This window comes from Dryobates pubescens, chromosome 23, assembly GCF_014839835.1.
Source record: "Dryobates pubescens isolate bDryPub1 chromosome 23, bDryPub1.pri, whole genome shotgun sequence".
NCBI classification, from domain to species: Eukaryota; Metazoa; Chordata; class Aves; order Piciformes; family Picidae; genus Dryobates; species Dryobates pubescens.
The window spans coordinates 18,147,162-18,170,753 of record NC_071634.1 but is presented as its reverse complement, the minus strand read 5'-3'; the positions used below and the strand labels follow the sequence as shown (position 1 = coordinate 18,170,753).

The 23,592-nt window shown below is 43.0% G+C and overlaps 1 protein-coding gene across 1 annotated transcript in view; it reads right to left on the bottom strand.

Annotated features, from left to right (window-relative positions):
* LDB2 (LIM domain binding 2) overlaps positions 1–19,924 on the bottom strand; it is a 321,316-nt gene extending 301,392 nt beyond the window's left edge. The window contains exon 1 of the mRNA XM_054172153.1: positions 19,893–19,924. Coding sequence (XP_054028128.1) covers positions 19,893–19,912 — 20 coding nt within the window. The 5' untranslated portion in view covers positions 19,913–19,924. The remainder of the gene's footprint in view (positions 1–19,892) is intronic.
* Between the last annotated feature and the right edge of the window lie 3,668 nt (positions 19,925–23,592).

Here is a 23,592-nt window from a genome sequence, read left to right as displayed (position 1 = left end):
AGCCTAGCCAGGCTCAAAAGTTGACTTCCTGGAAGTAAAGGACGTAATGCAAGGCTCCTCCCTATCTGAAAAGGGCTGAGACTGGCATGGTTGTTGAAACTGAAAGATACTCATTTTCTCCTTCACCCTGGCCTCTTCTCTGAATCACTGCCCTTGTTAGACATGTTGGCTCATCATTTCTAATCCAAACAAGACACCTGCCCATCTCACTCCATGGATACTCCTGTTCCCATCCTGGGAAATACAGATTTGGCATCTCAAGACCTTGTTCCTTCAGAGGACTAAAAAATTACAAAGCCCAAGTGACATGGAAAATCCTTGTGGTTTTGCACCAGTTATGAACCTGAGACTTTTGTTTATTTTCCTGTGCCAGTGCCTTAAGAGCTGCTGTTTTGATAAAATTTGAAGTGTCACAACATATAAAAACAGAGATATTGTCTTTTTGACAGAGAACCGTTTGAAACACATGCCGAGTAAACTCTCTGAACTCAAACCCTAAAAGGTGGCTACAAAGATGGCACCATTGTAAATCTAATCTGAACTAACAGGTTTGGGGGGCAGGGAAGAAGACCAATACTTCTCTAGCCAGGAAAGACAAACTGCCTCTTCAGGCTTCTCACCACATGGCCACTCCTCTCAGCTGAGCCCTAGACAATCTCTGGCTTCTTTCTCCAAGCACAACACTGATCTTAACACAGTCATGTGAAAGTTTATTTCCTGCAAATTGAGCTCTGTCTATATATCACACTCTAGCCTGGGAAGCAGAAGAGGACCCATCAGGAATAAGGAAATCCTCAATTACTTTATCTCCATGCCACTTCCATGTAGTAGATTTATCTTGTGTTTATTACATGACAAAATTTTTCTGTGTCTCTGAGCATGAAATATGACCTCTTGGTGAGCTACCATTGAAGGAGAGGTTTGGGCTCAAGTCTTCTTTGATCACATTTTAACCAAATCACAGAATCTGGAGTTTTCCCAAGCTGAAGCCCAAAATCAGAGGGCAAAACCTTCCTAATCTCTCAGGTAGAAAAGGACACCAGGCTACCAATGGTGCCCCCTATGGAATGAATTGCCTTCCTGTTCTGCAGAGACAGACTTGATGAGAAGCCTTTTAGAGGCTGAAAAACATACAGCTGCCTAAGGAAATAGAATGGCTAAAACTCTGGAGTAGTTTGGGGGAAGAAGCTGGTAGGGAACAACACAAATTGGAACCTTCCTTCAAAACCACAGCCAAAGATAAGGGCATGAAGAAACATTTAACAGTCCAAAGAGCAAGTGTGAATACTTTCTGGTGCTGCCAGTCTGAAAAAATATTATAATAATCAGGCTTTGAAAGATCTGGAATTATTTTATATATATACACACACACTTTGTCACTGAAGACCTGAATTCAGTGAGAAGTAATCATATAATAGATACCTAGTTCAGAAGAATCAATGAACACATGCATCTTGTCACTGAGCTCAGCACAGCTCTCATCCTCCCATCTGAAACTTCACAAAAATAGCAAGATCTAGATACAACAATACTAAAAAGGAAGAGAGTAGGAGATTCAGTCTCATAGGCCCTTACAATAGCAAGGAATTTCCTCAGTGAGCACGTGTAGTAGTACCCTAGGATATGCTTCTCTCCATAGCGAAGGAAAAGTCCCCTGCACAGTCCCAGCTAGTCTGACATAGGGCAAATGACTTGGTAAGCCCAAATGTGAGACTGATTTATCAGCCTAATGCAAAAGCTCTCACTAACTGACCCAAACAAATCAGGTAGTGAAGACACAAGAGGTGCTCTCACCTCATGAGGAGTTTACAATCTAAAGTACACCGAACAGTCTGATGAGCTGCTCAGATTGGCATTGCCAGAGCTTTCCATTTCAAGGAGCAAATACTAAACTCTGCTAACCACGGCAAAACTGAAAAGAGACAGCATTGTGCCTACTGCTTAAACAGCCCAGGAACAAAATGCAAGAGGATGCTGTGGGTGTCAGAAATAGGGATGCATTCCAACAGGCACATTTCAAAGAGAAAAACGTATTCAGGCTATTTGACTTAAAAAACTAGATATAAGTTATGGTTAAAAGAATTTCCTAAGGTGCAGTACAATAGGAACAGAGAGACTATGGAGAGGGGATATTAACTTCCCTCTTTTTGTGTTCTTTTCTTAGTCATCTCTTACTGTGTATTATGAGGGATGTCAGATGAGCAAATAGATCTCTGGTCTCAGTAATTTTCTTTCTTATATTCCTATTCTCTGTCAGCAGAGTGGGGAGCAGAGACCAGACATTAACTGCTACAGCTTAAAGCCTTACTTTCTGGGAAAACAAGGCATTTAAACACTAAATATTCAACGTTTTGGGCTTTTTACAGAAACTGAAGAGGCAAGAGTGTCCATTCTCTGCACTGACAGAACTCCATCTTCTGTAGTGCTCTGTATGTTGAGCCTACCAAGCCTGCAGGACCCAGACTGTTTACTTCAGGAAGTATAAACACTAAATGAAATACACATAGTTTTGAAAAGCATATTGCAAAACAAGTACTACTGCAAGGGCTAAGAGAAACCCATTCCAAATAATTATTCCAGTGATTCTTTCAATGACTCTCTGCAGCATGCTGTTACTGCTTTTCATGCTTCTTCCCCTGTGGCTGTAACAAAAGCAAGGGATTTAGCTGAAAACTTCATAATCACAACTACAACCTCTTCCATCCCAAGAAAAAAAGTGGCATAGAGAGGAAGGAGTTATCACACCTCCGTGGACTACCCAATACAGAGGAGATCTGTTGCTACATCTACAAGCCCTCTTTGCTACTGGATTACACGGTAGAGCACCAGTGCTAGCAGATTGCTAGGAACAAATTGTGGTACAGTGTTTACAGATGTTTGAAGGAAATAACAAAGTGTTTGTGTCTGATCACAAAAGAAGACAGAGCTCCAGATCCCTGGATAGAAGAGACATTACCATTCCCCACTTGGTTGAAGCAGCATGCATAAGCCCTTACACCTATGACCAAACCCTGACTACTGCACCTCTCACCACACAAACAGCAACTACTTAGCCTACAGCAACACATGGAGCTGGTTCCCTGCCTGCCTGAGTGGATCTTTTAGTAAAACATTTGAATTGATTCATTTTTAAATCCTGGAGTGAACACTTCAATTACTATTATCCACTTCCTCTTCCTTCTTATGCAGGGACTGATGACAATCAGAGCCCAGATGCCAGTCTGTATATTATCTCTCAGCCAGGGTATTTGGCTCCTTGGCAAGGTTCACAGGCAGTTTTCCTGGCAGCTCTCAAGTTGTCCCTGCCTAGCAAATGATTAAGGCTGTTGACTGACTGCTCAGACTACCCTGTTCTGGACATCTGGGCTTTTTCCTCTTCCCTTACTTGTAGCAGAACAGATGTTCTGTGCATGTACTGCATTTGTGCAAGTGTGCATCCACTCATTTATTAACGAGTAATTAAGAAAAGCATGTTTATGTAGCTCCCTTTAAGTCACAAAACACGTGGTTATCCCCTACATTAGTATGGTTTCCCATAAATTAGACAGAAAGCTTCCAAACAAATAGAAATCTGCATGAAAAGCCATCTCTGGGGTGAGGTCTCTACACATATGTAGGTCTGTGGCAGTGGTGCACACTGCCCATTGCTTTGGAACATGAAGGACACTTGTTTCAGCATGCACCTAAGAAAGTTGCCAAAGACTGTAAAACCCAACTCTGACCTTAGCTGCCTCTTTGACTTCCTGTAGAGAATTTCCTCTGCATCAAATGGGCCAGAAACACTCCATATGTGGCTGATCTCTCAGCAGTATTTGCCTTCAATTATTTATTATTGCTCAAGTGGCATCAAGGTGTCTGAGGCTGTGCAATACAGTTGGAAAGATGTGGTCCCTGTCTCATGAGACCAAGTCTAAATGAGACAAAATGCTTAGTGCAGACATTCAAAGTAATACCACACAGCATGAACAGATGAAGGGCCAGACACAAAACTTCATCACTCAACTCTCTTATTATCTAACATTACTGCAGGACACATGTGCTTTCAGGAAGAGCAGGGGTGCACGTAAGGATTTTCTTGGATTACCTATGTCAAGATGAAAAGTGACAAAAATCAGACCAGTTTGACAGAATCATTCTGTCTAAAACCTCAGCACAGATGAAACAAAATCACAAGCCAAAAAAAAACACCAAAAAGGCAACTTGATTTATCTTGTTTGATGAGCAGGTCCAGGCCATTTTAGCCAAAGAACTGTTTTGATGGTGTAACCTTGCTCTATTAGAAGGTTTTGCTGCCACAGCAACATTGTGAAATTCTTCTAATGTACTAAAATTGGGCTGAAAGCAAAGCACAGCAATGGAGGTGGTACCTGAGTGTTCTGAAGAAAGCTCAGGCTGGATGCACATGGAAGTTACTCTAAGAATTAGATATCTACCACTTAATTCTGTGCCTGGTTTTACTCGGTTATGTGCACCCTTACGAGTAAGAATTTGAAGGAGAACTACCTTATGTTTACAGCCAAGAAGAGAGTGCAGTTGGGTGGTTCTGGGGGTGCAGCTAACCTACCTCGTGGCAGTTTGTGTATGCATTCACATGCTTTGAGAAGTAACTTTACCCCAGCAAATGGGCAAGAAGGTGATGTGGAAAGTAGTGAGCAAAATTCCAGGCACAGCTGGAATCACTTACAGTTATGACTGCAAGGAAGCTGGAATTGAACACAATAGATAGGGGAAAGCAGTTAAAAGGATTCAGAAGGAAAATAACATGGTCTGAAGAGTCACAGGGAAAACCAATTGGACTGGTGAGACAGAATAAAATGAGAAATCTGAATATTGATATGGGTGAAGGAGTTGAGCCCAACACTATTTCCATCAGGTGTCCTGTTGTAGACCAGCTTACTGAGAGGGTGTCCCCTCTGCAACAGGGCAAATGCTGAAGATACAGGTATCTTGTAAATGTAAATCTGAGGGCAGCCTAGGCAGGCATTTTGCTTTTTATGCTTCATGGTATTTCAGATCCTGGTCTAAATTCCCATAAATGAAGAACAAACATGACTACTGACTGCCTACACATGCCCATCTGCTCAGATGGCACAGCTCCCACTAACAATTTAGTTGGGCAGTTTCACTAAATTTGAGATGCCAGCCCAGCATACGTTTCACGAGGATTGTCTCTGCAATGCTACCAGCACCCTTTCCTTTGCAAGATTCCCTTGTCTGGGACAGGTTTGAAGATTATCCATCTAATGCTACCCTAGGAAACAAGGCTATGCAGTCACAGTGTGCCTCTTCATCTGTCAGCCTGCCCTCTTTCCTGCAGAAGTTTCATGAATCTCAACCAGATGTGGGAGAGGAGCAACAGTTTCCAAGTTACCACTTCCCTATATATTCATTAAAATAAATAGCTGGTTGGAGGAGACCTCATCAGAGAATTTACTGAGGAAAACTGACAACAGAAAATCTACAGAGGTGAATGCTGTCTCACCCACGGGAAAAGCTACAGTCACAACTTCAGTGATACTAGACAGAAGGAAATCCAATCATTAGACATGAACCCACAAAAAGGAGGAGAGCTGCTCACAAAACAACTTGGGTTTGATCACATTTCCCATCAGAGCACTTAGCAAACCAAATATCTGAAGGCAAATGCTGAGGAGTCCCAAAGAGTTTACAAACATTTCTGGACACAGTTCAAACATTCCAAGCGTGCAGCAGGACAAACTGGCAGCACACCCTCAGCTTGCACAGGGAAGCAGAGGGTTGTCCACCTGCATGTCATGAGTGCATCAGAACACCTGGGGGGTTTTGCAGGTTTGTCAGTAATTTCTTAATGAGCATTACAGAACCTGGAAAACTCACATGAGCTCTCTCACACAATGCTCAGCATTGTCCAAATGTTTAGCTGCAGGAGAAAACCAATTCAATGAGCAAGTCATCCACGGACCGGCGCAGTACAAAAGGAAAGCCTAAGTGACAGCTTCCCCTGGCTGGTACAGTCCAGCCCAGGTACCTCAAGCCACTGATAATGGCTACTTACAAAGTCACACCTTTAAAATCACTTAGCCAAAGATACATTCTACTCTGAAAGCCAATGGCAATGAACCCATCTGGTTCTCTACCTCAATAAATGGTGGTGGAGAATGGAATGAGGAAATCCAGGCTAGTTTCCAGAGAGACAAGTGACCAAGGCATACCGCCCATGAGAGAGGGCAATTCACTTCTAGCCTTGAAAGAAAGCAAAATCCATGAAACTATCAGCAGGTGAGCTCTAGAAAAGCAGCTGGAGGTAGGGAGAGATGGGGACAGCTACCACCTTTGTGCTCCTGGTGTTGACGAAACCCCCACCCAAAAGGAAAAAAAAAGAATAAAAACCTCAGTCCCAGCTGTCCTAAGCTAAGGACGTGAAGAGAACTGGGCTAACAGTAGTGAGGGAAATGGCCAGCACCTGCAGCATGCACTTAATGTCATCTTAGCAGAAAGAACAAACTCATCCTGTTTCCTTTCAAATGCACTGTGGCCCCAGATGAACCATCTTCACCAAGGAGTCTGTGGTGATGACCAGCATCTCATCTGGACGTGTGAACCATACCAGCATAAGCAGCAGTGATTCCCACCATGAGACCTGTCCTGAACTGGAGCCCTCCCAAGTCAGGATGTTACGATCAAAAAAACCCATCTCCACTCATTAACAGGAACATTTTTTGCCGAAACCCTTACTTGAAATGGCTACTTTTGACAATAGCATTGTCATTGCATTGGGTTTATTTTTAGCACCAAGGAGCGTTTGCTTTGGCAAACCTGCCTGTCGGATTAGCTTTTACTGGCGCTGGTAATCTACCTTGGGAAGAGCATTCCCATTAGAAATGCTGACATTTGCAGGTATGTTCATGGGCCCTCTTGACTTTGTTGGATCAAATACAGCAGTTTCTAGTTATGGATGGTTGATACCCTACAGAAGGGCCTCACTGGTGCACTGCACATGGAACAGGGTCACTGACAAAGAGAAATGAACAAACAAATTCCCATTTTGATTTTTCTAACTGCAGTTTAGGACCAAAGAGGGGAAACAACCTCCTTTTGTTTTCTGGGCATCTTTTACTCTGTGACACAAAATTGGTGAAGACTTCTTAAGGATCCAATTCTACTGGCAGGTTCTTCTCCAGCTAAATCAGTAACAGTAGCAACTTTTGATAGCAAAGCTCTTTGCATCTGAGTGGCTGCAGTGCATGTGCGCAAGCTGCAGCAATATTTGTTGCACATGAAGGTGGAGAAGCTAAGCTTTAAACTGGGTAACTTTCCATAACATTGTTTCCTAAGAGCTGTTCAACTCAACAAGCAGCCAAGGAAAAGGGAGGACAAAGGCAGCAGATTTGTTCCTTTCTAGCCTGAAAGGCAGGTGAGGCCCCACCCAGCAAACCAAACCTTTGGCATTCATCCAGATGATTTTCCAGGCTAAGCAAAGAGCAGCCATGGAACCACGTAGCAATACAAGCATCCTCAGCTTTCTCATTCTGGCACTTGCTTTCCCTCAGACAAACTCCCCTCGATGGTAAACAAGGCTGTCAGATTCTTGGTCCTTCCTAACTGTAAACTAGCCATTTAAATCTTACTTTTAAGCTCCTAGCATTTGCCCAGCTTCAATATGGTAGAAGCCACAGATTTTTCTCCCCTTTCTTCACTGTGTCCATTGTGCTGTACACAAACAGGGCAGACTCTTTAGGATGGACAGCAACACTATCTCTCTTTCCAAAGCTAATAATCAAGGAAGCAACAGGAACACTCACCTGAAATTTAAGAAGTAATCAGAAACCAAACTACAGGATTTTTACTGCAAGATGAACTTGCAAATAATTTGGTAGAACATCACCATCTGGTGGATACACCCACTGACAATTTGGGTTTAACTTTTTTCTCTGTTTCTCAGACAGTCTTCAGCTCACGGTAAAAAACCACCCTCAATCCGTTCAATAGCAATCTACAGCATTCCTCTGGGGCAAGACACAAACCTGCAGAAACCTTCCTGTTTTCATATACCATCATAGGTGGCAGAACTGTCAAATAAATAACAGTCCAGGCTCACCTGGCTGGACTCGGATCAACAACCCTTCCAGGCTGCCATGGAAAGATCTCACCCTTTGTGGAAAATAACTGACACCACCTCAAAGCAGAGAGCAAACAGTGTTCTGCTGCCCATTGGTTGAACAGCTCAGTCCACACCACAGCTGAGGTTTGTTGTTCCTTTCATCCTCAGAACTGAGCAGTTAGTCTCACTCTTGATGAAGATCATCCACTTTGCATAGTTTTTACTGCCAGCAAAGTGCAAGACACTACGCTCCACAAGCTCTAACTGGATAGTGGAGGCAAACAGGACTAGGCAAACAGAAAACATCCACGCTAGCCTAGCAAGGCGGTCCAGTGTCGGTACCTGAAACTCCATCTGCATCTCATGTCCTTGAAACAACATGTGGAATGTGGTGTTTTCAGTCTGCTTGCTTTCATTGATTTTCGTTGCACCCAAAAGTCCTATCAAAGGCACCACAGACGTGGGGTTTTTCAGCTTGTTTCCTGTTTGCAGGGATTCTCATCCTGCAGTTCCACAGACACCCCTCCAGCAAAGGGGGGATCATCCCCTGTGTTTACATCTTTGCCTGACTTTCCACCTGCTTCTTTCAACCAAAGTCTGAGGAAAGGTGGTAGTCTCCAGAGCCATTGTGTTGCAGCAAGTTCCATACAACTAGGCTGATACATAAATTATGGGACGGAACTTTTACCACCAGAGAGACTGCTACAGCACAGGGACTGCATAGCCTGTGGAGCTCAGGTGTCCAGAGACAGAAGTGCCCCAGTCACTGCAGAAAAACTTAGACAAGATCTTGTGAGACAATTCGGGCTTTGGTGCTCCCAGCCTACACGCTGAACTCCACCCCCTACCATTACTGTCTAGCACACCTCCTTTATTGGGTTTGTAACTTGCTCCCTTATTCCACAAATCCCTTAGCCTGGCACACTTCAGCACCACGTTGTGCTGATAGCAGTAGGTGCTTGGCAATGAAAATGCACAAAACCTGAACTGATTTCAACAGCAATGTGTGTTCTGAGACTTATACCATGTCACGCCAGGTAAAAGTTGAGAAAGGAAAACAAAGTCCTTTCTGGTGAGCTTTTACATAACAAAGTAAAAATACACACAATGCAGCTGCTTCCTACTGTGCCTGTCAGGAGTTTGTGCTGCAGAGTTCCCAAGCAAGCCTATGACAAACAAACAGTGACATAGTGAAGTCAATCTCTGCAACCACTCAAATTTATCCTATCCAACACAGCCTGGAACAATGACAAATAACGTGTTTGGAAATAATCATTTTCAGGTACTGCCACAAAAAGGAAAAAGAAAAAGAAGAGAGAGCTTTTAACACTTCTTTTGAAAGCTATAAGCCAGTACCAAGAAAGGGATGCAAACTGTCACTAGCAGAGAAGTTCAAGAGTTAACAGTTTCCCGGTGTGGGAGAGGTCCCAGGGCAGCACAGGACCCGAGACAGAACCCTGTGATTTAAAAGGCTGGGAAGTCTCAAGGGGAATCTAAACACCTGAGCAATGGTTTGATTACCTCAAGCTTTCTAAAAACGCATTTAAAACAAAAGATCTCCTAGAGACACACAAAATACAGACTCAGAAGCTGGCAGGAAAACAGAATCAATAACTGATCAGAAATAAACACATCTTTAAGACACTGTAAATAAAAGCAACACAATTTGGATTCATTGTTCTGGCAAAAGCCACTTAGGGGAAAAAAAAAATATTTAAAAGCAATTAAGCAATTTTGCAGAAATAGTCTGGGATTTTGTGCAAAGGGAGAGAGACTCCAGGCTTGCCTCATCTCCTAGAAGCATCCCATATTCTTAGATGTGACGTTGCCATGACAACCACAACTTGGTGACCTCGTTATTTCAACCTAATCCTGCTTTGAAATTATAGTTGCTCCACCCTTTTGCCTGGCTAGCCTGATAACATAATCATTGTAAATGAGGATGGAAAAACACAGCAGGATACCATTCCCCTAGTGACATGGGACTAGTCTCACCTTATCAGGGAAACAGACCAACAATTAAACTGCACAAATCTAAAAGCCCCAAAAGTAGATTGTTGTTGGTGGTGGTTTTTGCTGCCCTGTTTTGCAAAACAAGAAAATCTCGTAGCTCGTCAGGGCAGGGATTCAGTCCGAAATGGGGGCTTTGCAGGAAATGCCTTTTAATTTCATTTAATGTCTTTATCAGGAAATTAAACAGTAATAAAGGGTAGTTCTCCTTAGTGATGCATTTGTTTTGACTAACAGCTGGAGGAAGATTTAGGATATCCACAAAGAGTCAGGACAGAACTTGTTTAGCAATCAGATTGGGGGTTTTAGAGTCAGGCTTGCCTTGCTTTATTTAAACTGGTTGTAGCAGGGAGCATTATAAACTCCCAGCTGTAGCCATGGTGGAAATGCCTGCTGTATTTGCTCACATGCTGCAGGAACATTGCTGTAATTCTGCTCTTATTAAACACATGCACAACAGTTCTGTTGCTGTCACAGATTTAAAAGAAACATTTTCTTGGCTCCTCGGGGACCAAATCCAGTTTCCTATGTGCATAGGGCATAGGAAAGCCTTTTCCTCCTAAGGAGAAAAAAGTGGAGCAAATAGGTTTAAGAGAACAGAAATCTGTAGCTATTGACACGTGATCCAACTGAAGCTCCATAGACTGTAGTTTGGAAAATCATTTTGTGCCTGCTCTTTACATACTGCTCTCTCCCTCTCTTCTCTGGCAGGGCAGGCTGATTTCTCCTCCTCCATATCTGGTTTAGTAGATGGGGGCAGGTTCTGCCTTGCAGGTTGGTGCATTGCCCTACACTTCCTGTGGGAACAACACAGACACTGAGGCAACTGAGTTTATAAATATGGTGATTATTAGGAGAAGATGACAAAAAGGAAAAAAAAAAGGGATCTAGTCTGACAGAAGTATGGAGAATTAGCAGCTTGCTCAGTTATGGACACAGCACTTCTGTTGCTAGGGTTATTTCAGAAGACTAACAGGAGGATTTCCTCAGTTGTAAGTTTATGTGCTTCTGCCAGCAAAGGGGCTGAGTCAGCCTCTGGGGATATGAATCCCTAATGTTAGAGAGAAACTCAACATTTTAACATTGGAAAGGTGTCGAGCTAAACCATTCTTTCCAGCTTCCATGTCACCATAGGGAAGCTGGGGGACGCCCCCTAAAATGAATCAGCAAGGACTCCACACACAAGCAAAGGTACCTGTCAGGCATCCACAGGTGTACTCTGTGACAACCCAGGAAAAATCTTTATCCACAAACTGTTTTACTACCAATATAATCACAAGTCTGTTTGCAGTCATCAGCTCTGAGAGAGCCAATGAAGCAGCAGGGTGAATAAAGTGATCCTCTTCTGGTAAGGTTTTACCAAGGAAAAAATAAGATTCTTTTGAATACTGATTTGGCCGTGTTTGGGGATAATTTTCCTCGCCAGCCAAACAAACCCCCAAAGCACTGCAGCCATAGATTGCAGATACAGCATAAGCTGAACACTGAGCTCTTCTGTGCCATGAAAATATCTTTGTATTCAAAAGCATCTGCAACAGGCAGGGCTAAACCATCACTTGCCTCCGTTTAAAAGCTTGCCACTCCCCAGCAGTGAAAATAAAACCACTGATAGCTTAACACAGCTACCTTCACCTATGAGCAGCATGAGGTGTCTCAGGCACATAGAATTTAGCTTTTCTCAGCAAGGAAAAAAGGGAGACTGTCAAAACACACAGATCTCTCCATGAAGGGATCACTTAACAGCCTCTCCTCCTTCCCCTTCAAGCAGGACATTTGCTTCCAGTTGCCAATCATTACATAATTAGAAATGTGACTGTAATCATTAGACATTTATTTCTTGAGGTGTTCAGCAGGGATTAGAAATCAGTCTCTGTTAAAATATTTCTCTTCAGCTCTGTTGAATCCCAAGAGCAGAGAACAGACACGAGCAGATGTTTATCCAGCACTGCAGCAAAGGAAGCAGGTTTTCCTTCACCCAAAGGCCAAAGTTCAGTTTCTGAGAATAGCAGCATACATTCCAAAATGGTGCCTCAAGAGCTATCAGTGAACAAGGGGACGAGATTTATGTCCACATTCAACCTTAGTTCTCCTACACGGAATAGTACAAGACCAGGCCATTGAATACTTCATCAGGTTTTGAGTCTGATTTTCCCAGCCTTGCTTGAGATCGCCATATATCATGTGTAGGATGATTAATCCTTCTATGTATTGATTCTAACAGCTGAACAGGAGTACAGAAGCCTCAGGTGAGATTCCAAGCAGGAAGTGTACTCAGACAATTGATTTTTGCATACACAGTCTGACTTCATCTGTGACAACCTAGTTTTCTCTACACCTTTCAAAATAAACAACCAAGTATTGTCCCTCTTACAATTATGCTCCTGGATTTCAGCAGCAGCTAGACTCATTCTGTGTTCAGAAAGCTAACATACTGGGAGGGTGGTGGAAAGACTGACTCTTCCTCGTGTGGTTAAAAGAGGACTTGCTGCTGAAGCTGGGACACACAATGGCTGCTTACTGGCCGTGCTATGGAGTGTGTAGGCGTGAGTGTTTATAGACAATACAAAAGTTCCCCCGTACAAATTATGTTCTGCTTTGCACCAATTTAAACCGGAGAACAAAACAGGAACAAAGCTTCGCTGTTCTGCTGGGTCAGTGCTGACACCTAGCGGCCAGCGGCTGGCGGAGCAGCGCCCCAAGAGAACCGATTTGCACAGAACTCTGCCGGGTTACGTTACCCAAAAATAGCGTTCTGTGCACAAAACCACCGCCGCACGCCTCTAGGGAGTGGCAAAGGGACGTAAGGCAAATAAATACCACGTTAGCTACGGGGTGATTTCGACGTACATAGACATGCTGCATCCGCGTTAAGAACAACACGCTGCCGTGCACAGCCATAGGAAGGATGCTGGTCACAAATGGAGAACAAACCGTTTGGAGAAGCAAAATGTAATTACCCTGTGAAATACAGAAGCCTCTGTACAGAATTCTCTGGGGCAGAGCATCCCTACACATGAATGATGTCCAGAGGACAGGGAATGCTCCCTAGAACTCCATCACAGTGTCAGAAACGTGAGGGTTGTCATACCCCAAAGCAAATCCAGCATTGTCACTTCTGCTTGCTGCAGACAACTTGTCTCATAAGTACCCCAGCAGACTTCACTTGTGTTCCTATTTGTGCCAAAACCTAGTATGAAGTCACCTCAAAGAGGACAAAAATCAGAGAAAGGTTGATTACACCAATCAAGCAGCCCTGGAGAAGTTCTCCAACGAGCAGATCAGAAAAAGGCGAAGGTCCCATGCTTCACCTGTTGATGTTTTCCTCACTGCCAGCAAGATAACTCATGAAACCAGCAATTAGCTTGGTGTGGTCCATACAGAATGAAGAGCATTAAGAAGGAATGCAAGGCACTGGGAGTGGCAGTGAAAGGCTCAAGAGCACAGGTTGTCTTCTCATCAATCCTCCTCTTTCAAAGATCTGACATAAGAGAGAAAAATCAGTAAATGGTTGAGGGGGTGGTGTTACAGACAGGGCTTTGGCTAAGTCATTAAACTTACTTTCAGAAATCTCATTCTCTGAGGGCTGCTGGGGTCCATCTTTCAGAGAAGGGGAAGAACATCTTTGTACAGAAGCTTTCCAATCAAGTGAGGAGGGTTTTAAACTACAGTTGCTGGGTGAAGGGGTGACAAATTCTACCCACATCAAAGCCAATGACCCTAATAAGGACCCTGAGTCTGAAGCTGGACAGTAGGCTGTGAAGAGAGCACCCAAAGAGCAGGATAAGGGAACCCCAGTCAATAAACCTTCTCTTAGCATTGACAGAGTCTTATTTATTTAATGGGGAAAAGAGAAACTTGAAATTTTTCATGTCTCCAGAACACCATACCATCCGCCTCAGGGACTCGTGGCTGGACCCTGCTGAAGTGCAATGACACTACTTTCAACTGCAGATTCACTAGAGAGGTTTTGGAATTACCTCTTACAAGGTAGATGTACTTTCCACAGAGTTAAAATAAACAACTGTGCCTGATTATAGTCACAATCAAACCTTGGCTGAGGGCTAAGTTTCTGCTTCTCAGCAGAAGAAACCACAGAGTTGCCTCCAATTTCAAATGAGGAGCTGTTTCTGCATTTGGGTTCACATGCAGCTGTCCACAGACAGCTGAAGATGAGTAAACTTTTTTCTTCCACTGCTTGTTCTGCAAGGTGAAAACATCTCCTTTCAGCTGCAGTTCAGACTGCAGAAATCCATTCCCTCCTTCCCCCCCCCCCGCCGAAAAACCGATTACAACCCACTTCTTTGGTCTACTCCAAACTGCAGTTTCTGCAGCTGCTCTCCTCACATTACTCTCACATGCAACAAAAGGCACTTGTGCTTCTCACATCTGCCATTGCCTCACCTTCGTTTGGATTAAGAAATACTCTGATGCTATGATTAAGAACTGGCTGTATCGCTGTGATCCACTCAAGTAGCTGAGAAAGAGAGGGAGTCATCTGGCTTGCAACCCTCAGACTAAAATACTTTGAGGCTGAGGATCAATTTGGCTTCCTGATCCTACTCTTTGTTCTACTTTTCCATCTCAGAACTTCAAAATGTAGGATTTTGCCTCTCTGGTACTGGTGATTTCCAGATTAATTCTAGCTCCTGAAAACGCTAAAATTCACATCTACCCTAAATGCAACCAGGTACTTTGAGAGAAGTCTGTGAGAGAAAAATAAAACCAGAAAATATTAATAAAAGCAAAGCTAGCTGAAAGCACTGAAATTAACAATGTCTTTTTCAAAATAACACAGTCTTGCCCATTTAATTATTGTCTTGGGTTCTTTCCTATTTTTCATTTCCCATTTCAATTAGGAGTGTGATAAGTATGATGAGTATTGATTTGTCTCAGAGAGGGGCATCCACAAGAACCTCACATTACTCTTGCTTTGCTACAGCTTTTTGTATCCTTTACTCTTCTCTTCGACAGCTGGGGAAGGGGAGGCACAACCTCAACAGAAACAGGAAGTCCTCCTTGTGCTATTTATGCAGCACAGAGCATAAGTGCCTCCTAACATTGCAGCTGTGTGGCAAGCAAGCATTGCAATTGTTCCATGCAAGTTAGTCAAAACCAGCCAAAAACCAGCAAAAACCTGACTTAGGAAAAATTTGAGACTGATTCCAGCTTTGCTCATTTAGGCTAAGTACTTCTTTATGTGCCTGAACTGCTCTCCAAGCCCTGAATTTCACATCTCTTATTCTCTGTAAAACTGACTTCAGTTTTGTTCAGCACTTCTATGTGACTTCTATGTCCAGCATCCATCTAGAGTGACTTCTATGTTTCTAATCTCTCCCTTCAACACGGATGTAAAGCAAACAGGTTTGGCTGGGCGGCTTTTATGAGGAACAGAAAAAGGAGCCCTGGAAATTACAACAAAGCACCCTGCCAGTGAGGAAGCTGAGGGGCACCAGAAACTGAGAGGGACCACATCCAGGACAGCTGACCCTAGCTGGCCAAAGGGGTATTTCATACCGTATTACAACATGCCCAGTACCTAAACTGGAGGGAGCTGGCCAGGCAGGGCCAGCTGCTGCTGAGGGACTCACTGACCATCCCTCAGTGGATGGTGAGCAATTGCATTGTGCATCACTCCCTTTGTACATCCTTTTATCATTATTGTCTCTTCCTCTTCTGTCCCATTACAGTGAATCTCAGCTGGTGAGTTTTACCATTTTCCTGACTCCGTTCCCCATCCCAGCCGGGCAGAGTGAGCAAGCAGCCGTGTGGCATTCAGCTGCCTGCCAGGCTAAGCCTCAACACTCCCCATCATCCAAGTAGCAACCACCAAACAAGAGCAAATAGCCTCCAACAACTTTCCAGGAGTCAAAAGCATCAATTATTTCACACCCAGATGTCAAATCCTTCTCCTCTCCTTGTAACAACCTCTACAATACAGTTGTGTTAGTCAAACAAAACAGATACACCACCACAAAACCTCAGGCACAGCACAGAGAAATGGATAGGAGCACTGGGAATAACATTACAATAGAGCCTCCTGATCCAAAGCCTTACCTGTATCTCACCCACAGCCCTATCATGGCATCAGCAGGTCTAACAGAAGATAATCTCTTCCCTTACAGGTCTTGCCTATGTTCTTCATTATTGGACAGAAATTACCCCTTTCTAAAACACAGTAAAAGTACAAGGGCTACAGAAAACTAACTGAAATATCTGCATGCTACATGAACTTATTCCCTAAACCAGAAAGAGAACCAAAGCAAAGCTGGGGAGTCCAGTCTCAGTAAAGGAATCAAAGCTGCAATACTGAATGCAACAAAAATTCTGAGGCATGGCCACACAAATACCAGTCAATACAAATATTAGCATCTATCAGACACTGTATTGCAACAGTCACATCACAGAAAGTAGAGGAAAGGACAACAGACAACCAGCAGGTAACAGCCAGTGCCCCTGACTTGCTCTTTGCCTTGATGTGCAGGAAAGCTTACAGTAAAATGGTTAAAAAAGAAATCCTGAGGGAGTCGAGATGCTTACAGCTGTTCTGTGTACTATGGGGCCAAGCACATTACTGGTGCCACAGAAACAGCCAGTGTTTGGGTGGCTGGTTTGGGGTCTTTTTATTAGTGCTCAGCACATTTCTACTGATTTATGTGTTAAATCAAAATGTCCCTAATATTCCCCCAGAAATAGTTTCTGGCTAAGCACTGATGTCCAGGTCTCGCTTTACATTGGCACAGACTAACACAGCCACACTTTACAGTTTACATACAGATGTTTATTTCCTTCAGCCATCTGTTCCATCTGAAACACAAAAGATCACAGAAAATGAATTCTATCTCTATTTCTGAGCACACAGAAAAACAACTGGGTTACAAACAGAACAAGCCTGGTGGTTTCTCGGAGAGTGTAGGAAAAAAATGCATTTTATAGCAACTCAAAGTCAGGTTCCTGATCCGAAGGGCGTGGAATGTTGGTAAGATAACTATGAGGAAGTTATGACTGATAATGAGATAAGGGAGCATACAGATCACTCTAAAAGGATACTTTGACTTGTAGGAAGGTGTTCCAAGCCTGGTTTTTATAATTCCTTTATAGTTATAGGTGTTTGGTTCTTTTGTTTCCAATACAAAACTGCAGCACTAAGAACTGGATTGCAGCAGAGCAGCTGCAGTGAAGGGTGGCAAACTGAGAGCTATGGGTTCAATGAAGAGGGAGTGAAGTGAGCAGTGCCAAAAGAGAGCCTGTTTTCAAGTGCAAGGAACAGGAGGCCCAAAAGAACTGAGTCACAGAAGAGCTGTCAGATAAGAGGCAGGTGCAGAGGGCACATGAAATGGGAACGATAAGTGCTAGAAGAGAGACACATAGTATGCAAAACAAGAAAGAAACCTAATTTAGGAAAGCTATTAAGAAGTATTCAGCTTTGAGTCAATGACAGAAAAGGGAGAGAACCAGGAGAGAGTGACTTTTGTAGTGGAATCTGTTAAATCAAAAGAAAGTTGAGCTACATGGAGCAACCAAAGACAGTAGAGGACAGGAAAAGAAGGCTACAGATGCTGCAGCACTGTCAGAGAACTGGTTTGGGCTGATATGAAAGGATTTTGGCTGCCAGGCAGAAGTGCTTCTCTGTCCCTGTCTCCTGATCATATGTCTGCATGAAAGTTGCCCCTCTGTTTCCTGACGCCTACAGCTAACCAAAGCTGTTCCAAACTTTGGTCCCAAATATGAAGTGATTTATAACAGCCTAAAATCTGAGCAAGTGTAAATAGTTTAGCCAAAAGATATCCTAACCCCCAAGTAAGTGAAGGTAAGTAGATTCAAGTCTCCTTGCAGAGGACAACAGTAACACCTTAAGCCATCATTACAACAGATTATGTACTCCTGCCTTGCAATGGATGTAGGTGTAACACCTGACTTGAGGATGAAAGCTGAACAACCGGCCAAGCTACAACATTTCGCGTGACTGAGCCCAGCAAATTCATGTCCCGATTCCTGCAGCCAGGCTGTAAACCACAATCACACATGGGAACTAAAAGCCTGGGAGAGACCAAACAACACATCCTTACTTCCTATTTTATACATTAGAAGTCCCAACAATGTGTAACCAGCAATGACAGTTTCCTAACCTGGAGTTTCTGTGCAGGTATTCCTGCCTTCATCTTCTGAAAATGAGTATATACCACTTACCACAAGCTACCCATCTCCATGTTAAGTGTCAGGTAGCCACTAAATGAGAATTGGTTTGGTTTTGGGAAGCTGTCTGACTCTACAGCAATATTTTATTTTATTTTTTTAATGGGAAATTAGGATTCTGAAAAAAAAAATGCATGAAGTATTTACACCACAAAACCAAGAACACAAAGTGTAATTTCCTAAGTATTTGGTCACCTACAGAAATGGCTCCTACACATTACATGCAACAAATGGTTTGGTGTATTTGATGCACACGAGTCTGGAAAGTCAGATTGAGAGTGGAAGCTGACCCAGGCAAGGTGATCATTTATAAACCTCTTAAATCTTCCCATAGGTACAAGCCTCTACAATTACAAACAAATTGAACGACCTTCAGAGGTATCCAAACTGGCACTGGCCAAACCTGATCAGACACTGGGAACAGTTCAGTGATGTCATTTCAGCCTAAACATGCCAAAGGTGATTTATCCTGTACCGAGCACAGCAAGTGTGCCGTAGGAAAGGAGCTCAGTCAGCACAAGAGGTGCTCTACCACCTGCACTGCTGGAACTGCAGCAGCTCATTTCCATCTGGCTCACAGGTCCATGCACTGTACACAGCCACAGAAACAGCCAAGGCAAAGGATTGAGCATTGGAATGTTTTGAAATCTATTTCTTCTGGGCAAGTTTTCTACCTGACCTGCACTATAAAAACATTAATCTGGTACCTGTGAAACTTCTCTGTTGGAGTAGGATGTTTTATCACAGTGAACAAGGTTTTATGGAGCTGCCTAGCAAGGAAGGACACTCGAGCCAAAGCAACTTAGATGCATTGAAGTTCCCATTCAAGGGAAATGGCAACACCTCTCCTCCAGTCCACAGCTCTATAGCCCTCAGGGTACAGTCGACAGTATTGACAAGGAGTTTTTTCTACTGGCATCTTAGGCCAGAAATAATAATAATGTTATGCCACATACACAAAGTAAAAAGCATAGACATCCCTTAATAGAAGAAAATATACATCCACAGGTCTTCTTAGTGGGCACTGGTCCTGCTATAGCCTGCAACAGCTGATCCCAAGGCATTAAAACACTCCAACAGATTGTGCTTCAAATGCCAATCCTTGCTGACCCTTTTACTGCTGTATCTACACCTCAACATACATATACACTCCTTACATATTAATAGTGGGAGTTCACACAGATTAGTCAATAACATCCTTGTTTTAGAAGCACTGGTTCAGTCACTGCTCTCTTGCTTTCATTTAACCCCAGTCAAAATAATGTCTCTATCCTTGCTAGCTCTGATTTGCTATCTAAACCTTTCACACTCATTGCTGCTGTTCTGGATGCATTCTGTTCCATTCTCCACCTGCATACAGCCACACAGATTAAACCTGAGGGTGTACTCAGCACAGTGACAGCACTCTCGGAGCAGTGTTTTGTTGTCCACAATAAGATCACTCTTGTGCCTCTGGTGTTCTGTAATCAGGCCCCTTCAGGCACACTGTTTGGTTATTATGGTTCCTCAGCTTAGAGTACATTATGCTAAATGGCTGCATTTTCATTCTTCCCTGTTTTTCCCTTAAATAATCAAACCCCAGATAACAGAGCTCAAACAAATTACTCACCCTTCATCTCGATCTAACATGGTGGGTATGGGCAGCAGGGAGAGCAGGAAGAGGCTCTTGCAAACGGGGGAACTTGAGCAGCTTTATAGGACAAGAAGCTAGGAAGAAATGACAAGCCAATACCCACGTTTACTGTTTGTAAATCTGAGCATTGATTCTGCTTTCACAAGTGGCTTTCATCAAATGCAAATCAGAAGCCTGGCATCTGCTTGAGTAACCAGGCAGCCCTGTCCCCCTTTCAGGGGAACAAAAGCCATACAATCAAAGGGGCTTAAAAGGATGGCAAACTTATTGTAAGCTAGAAAAGGTTAAAAGTCTGCCAGGGCTTAAATAAACCTCTCAGAACTCCCAAGTATGGGAGCACTGGTGACCTTTATGAATTTACTTTTATCTTGGTTCAAATATACATAGATATTTCACAGAAAAGTGACCAAACAGGAGAGAAATAAACACATGATGTGACTGACTTCACAGCTGATTTTGCAACTCCAGAGAGCAAACTTGGATCATTTTCTCTAATCTCAGATTTCAAAAGTCCTGCTCCAACCAACAGCACTCTGGCTACCCAACCAGGGCCTGCCTGTGCTCCCCTGCAAAGATGGTTAACAACAGGATTTCACCCCAAACAGGCTATTTCCTCTGTTCAGAAATTTCCGCTGGCACACACCCTGGAAAACATCTGAATTGCACCTGAGTAGAGGGAAAAATCCTCTGAAATGTACTGAAAGTTTGTTACTTCTACTTCCCTCAGTCAGAAGCACGTATTCCCAGCACTAAGCAAAACCACATTGCTGCTTCTGCTGCAATTTTTATGGGAAAACATCTGATACTGATCTCCCAGGTATATTTGTTGTGAAAATAAAGCCTTCTGCTGTTGGTAGCAGCACAGCGTCAGAGTATAAATGCAGTTATGTTAACACTGGAGCATGTACTCTGATATTCTCATTTGGGCACGATCACAAAGCTTGTCCCGATGACTGTGAAGCTGGAAGTCAGCGTTCAAAGATGTGAGATGAGTCTGAGGTGTCTGTTACACCAGAAGGTCAGCTTTTTTTGTTTAATAATTGATTCCAGACTCCAAAGCACAGAGAGGAATGCCGTTTCACACACAAGTGTTAACTTCCTAAGGACACGATTTGTCAATGCTGTTGCTCACTATCTGGAGAAGAGAGCAGTGTCTGAAGGCCCCTGCTGCTGTAAGGAAACCACTCTTCATCATTATGAACAGTTTCACACAGGGCTGACAGAGCAACCTATGATTTCTTCTGAAAGAATCATAACTCTCCCTGGTGTGGGGGGACAACTGTAAAGCAAAAGCTGGCAATTCCATATGGCAAAACCAGAACAAAGGATTCAGAGCAATGGGAAGGGGGGTGTTTTTTAATGTGTAGTATGAAGTACACAAATCAAATCATGAGACTCAGCAGCTCAAAAACATAAATAGACTTGAAGTAAATTTACATGAAAGGAGGAAATTATTGACAGCTACCAGACCTGATGGTACAAGTGTAACCTCCAGGTCAGAAGGACAGACTGAAAAACACCAGACATGCTCTGTATTTTTCTGTCTGCTATAATTCTATGTTGTCAGCACCTCACGTTGGCAGCTATCTTTGTTAGATTACACCGGGAAAAAGCCAGCTTGAAACAAACAGCCTTCTCCCTGACACATGGAATCTGGGGTGCAAATAATGCAGATGCAATGCATGGGAGGTAAAAAACCCAACCAAACAAAACCCCTGAACAAAACAGGAATGATGAAGGATCCAAGAACAAGACACCAAGTGTCATTGTAAACAGAAGGTGAAAGCCCACTTCAAGGAGGAAGCACCACATAGATCCAAAATATGAATGTTGGTTGCAGGTGAAACCATCCTGCATTCTGACCACGGCATGTCAATGATTACCCACTCTGCTGCCAAACTCAAGCTCCTTACAGGGAAGAAGAGGGCTACAGAAAACAAACTGGAGGAATCCAGTGATCCCAGAATACAACACCTGAAGTAAAAAGCAGAAGTAAAAGCATCAAAAGTGCACAATCCAGGAAACTAGAGATATTCAACGGAGCAAACCTGTCAGTGAGCACCTCTGCTTGATGCCACCCAGGGAGCTGATGGATGCCACCAAGTGGTGGTCTGCCCAGATGCAGAGACATCACTATAGGAACAAGATACTGAGCTGATGCTTCCACCTAACCCACCAAGAGAGTTCTTAAGCCAACTTGACCATGAAAAGGAAAGAATTAAAAAGCAGTTACCCTGTGCTGTTCTCGATGTTAGCTACCAGAGCAGCAGCCTTGCTTGCCACTCACGGCTGGGGCTGTGCGAGAGCAACTAGCCAATACTCTTACTTCCTCATTTAGCTAGTAAGGCTCTGCATTGCTCTTTTCTATACAGCAACTAGAAACAAGGTGTAGCTGGACATACTTGGGAAAAAATTCTGTACTTTGGGTAGGAACCATGTATCTGATTAGACTCCCAGTTTGATGGGCATTATCTTGGCAGCATTAAAAGACTGTCCCAGTAGAGATTAGAGGGACATGCTATGTTTGTTTAGGATAACTGGTCTAGAGTATCTGCAATGATGCACAGTAAGGATAATACATTTCACTAATGGCATCAAAACCCACTGATAGCCTAACATTAGGTACAGTGTCCTTGCTTATTGTGCTTGCACAAGACAACCCTACGTAATACCAGCATAATATATTGTGGCAACTTTTAATGCTAATACAGACATTAATATATTGCTGGTTTCCACATAATCCTCTGGCTTTTGCTAGATCTCCCTTGAAGCTCTGCAGCATTATTAGATAATACATGCTGATTATCCCTTGAAGTATGACTCAGAACTTTGTCAAGTGTTAGTTTCCAAGTCTCAGTAAAACACTGGGGTCTTTGTGTCTAAATAACATAAAGCTCTCTCTCCTAGGTCAGTACCTAGGATAATACAGATCAAAGTTTAAAGTCTTTCTAGACTCTTCAGTACTTTTAATCCTAGTTGAAATTTACTTTACTATCAGAGCAGCAACAGTTTCAACTGTAAGATATCCAAAGACTTTTCCAAACAAAAACATCAAATATTTAAACTGCATTAACTTCTCACCTTCTCTTCCATCCACACTTCCACTTTGTTCTCCTCCCATACACACAAACATATGCAAACACATTCACACACACACGAGAGAGCACTGAATATTCGAAAGAGTCAATATTTTTTTAATGTGTAAGTACAGAAATACACTCTCATAAATGTGAAGCCACCATGGTTTGAAGCCTAAACATTCAACACCTAATTTGTAACTTTAATCAACACATCTCATTTTCTTAATGCATACTGACTGGATGCCTGAGTGCTAATGAGCATCCCTGAATGCTAATGGCTCTGTGAAACTAGATGGCCTTTGAGCATCACATGGATTAGCTAAAACTTATTTGCATCTCAGATTCCCAGCACCATTCAGCTTCACCTTTCTTTGACCTCAACATTTTATAAACCAGGGAGAACAGTTGTGTTATGGGGGGAAAAAACACACCAGCATAGCTAAACCAAAAATGCAGGCAAGAATATATTAATCTGGGATACATTTGAAACAAGTTACTGAGTTGAATATTTTCACACTAGAACACGACCACTGTAAGAGCTTTGAACTCTCAAGCTTACAGGACACATGCCTAGGAATAGAGCTGCTGTAACCAAG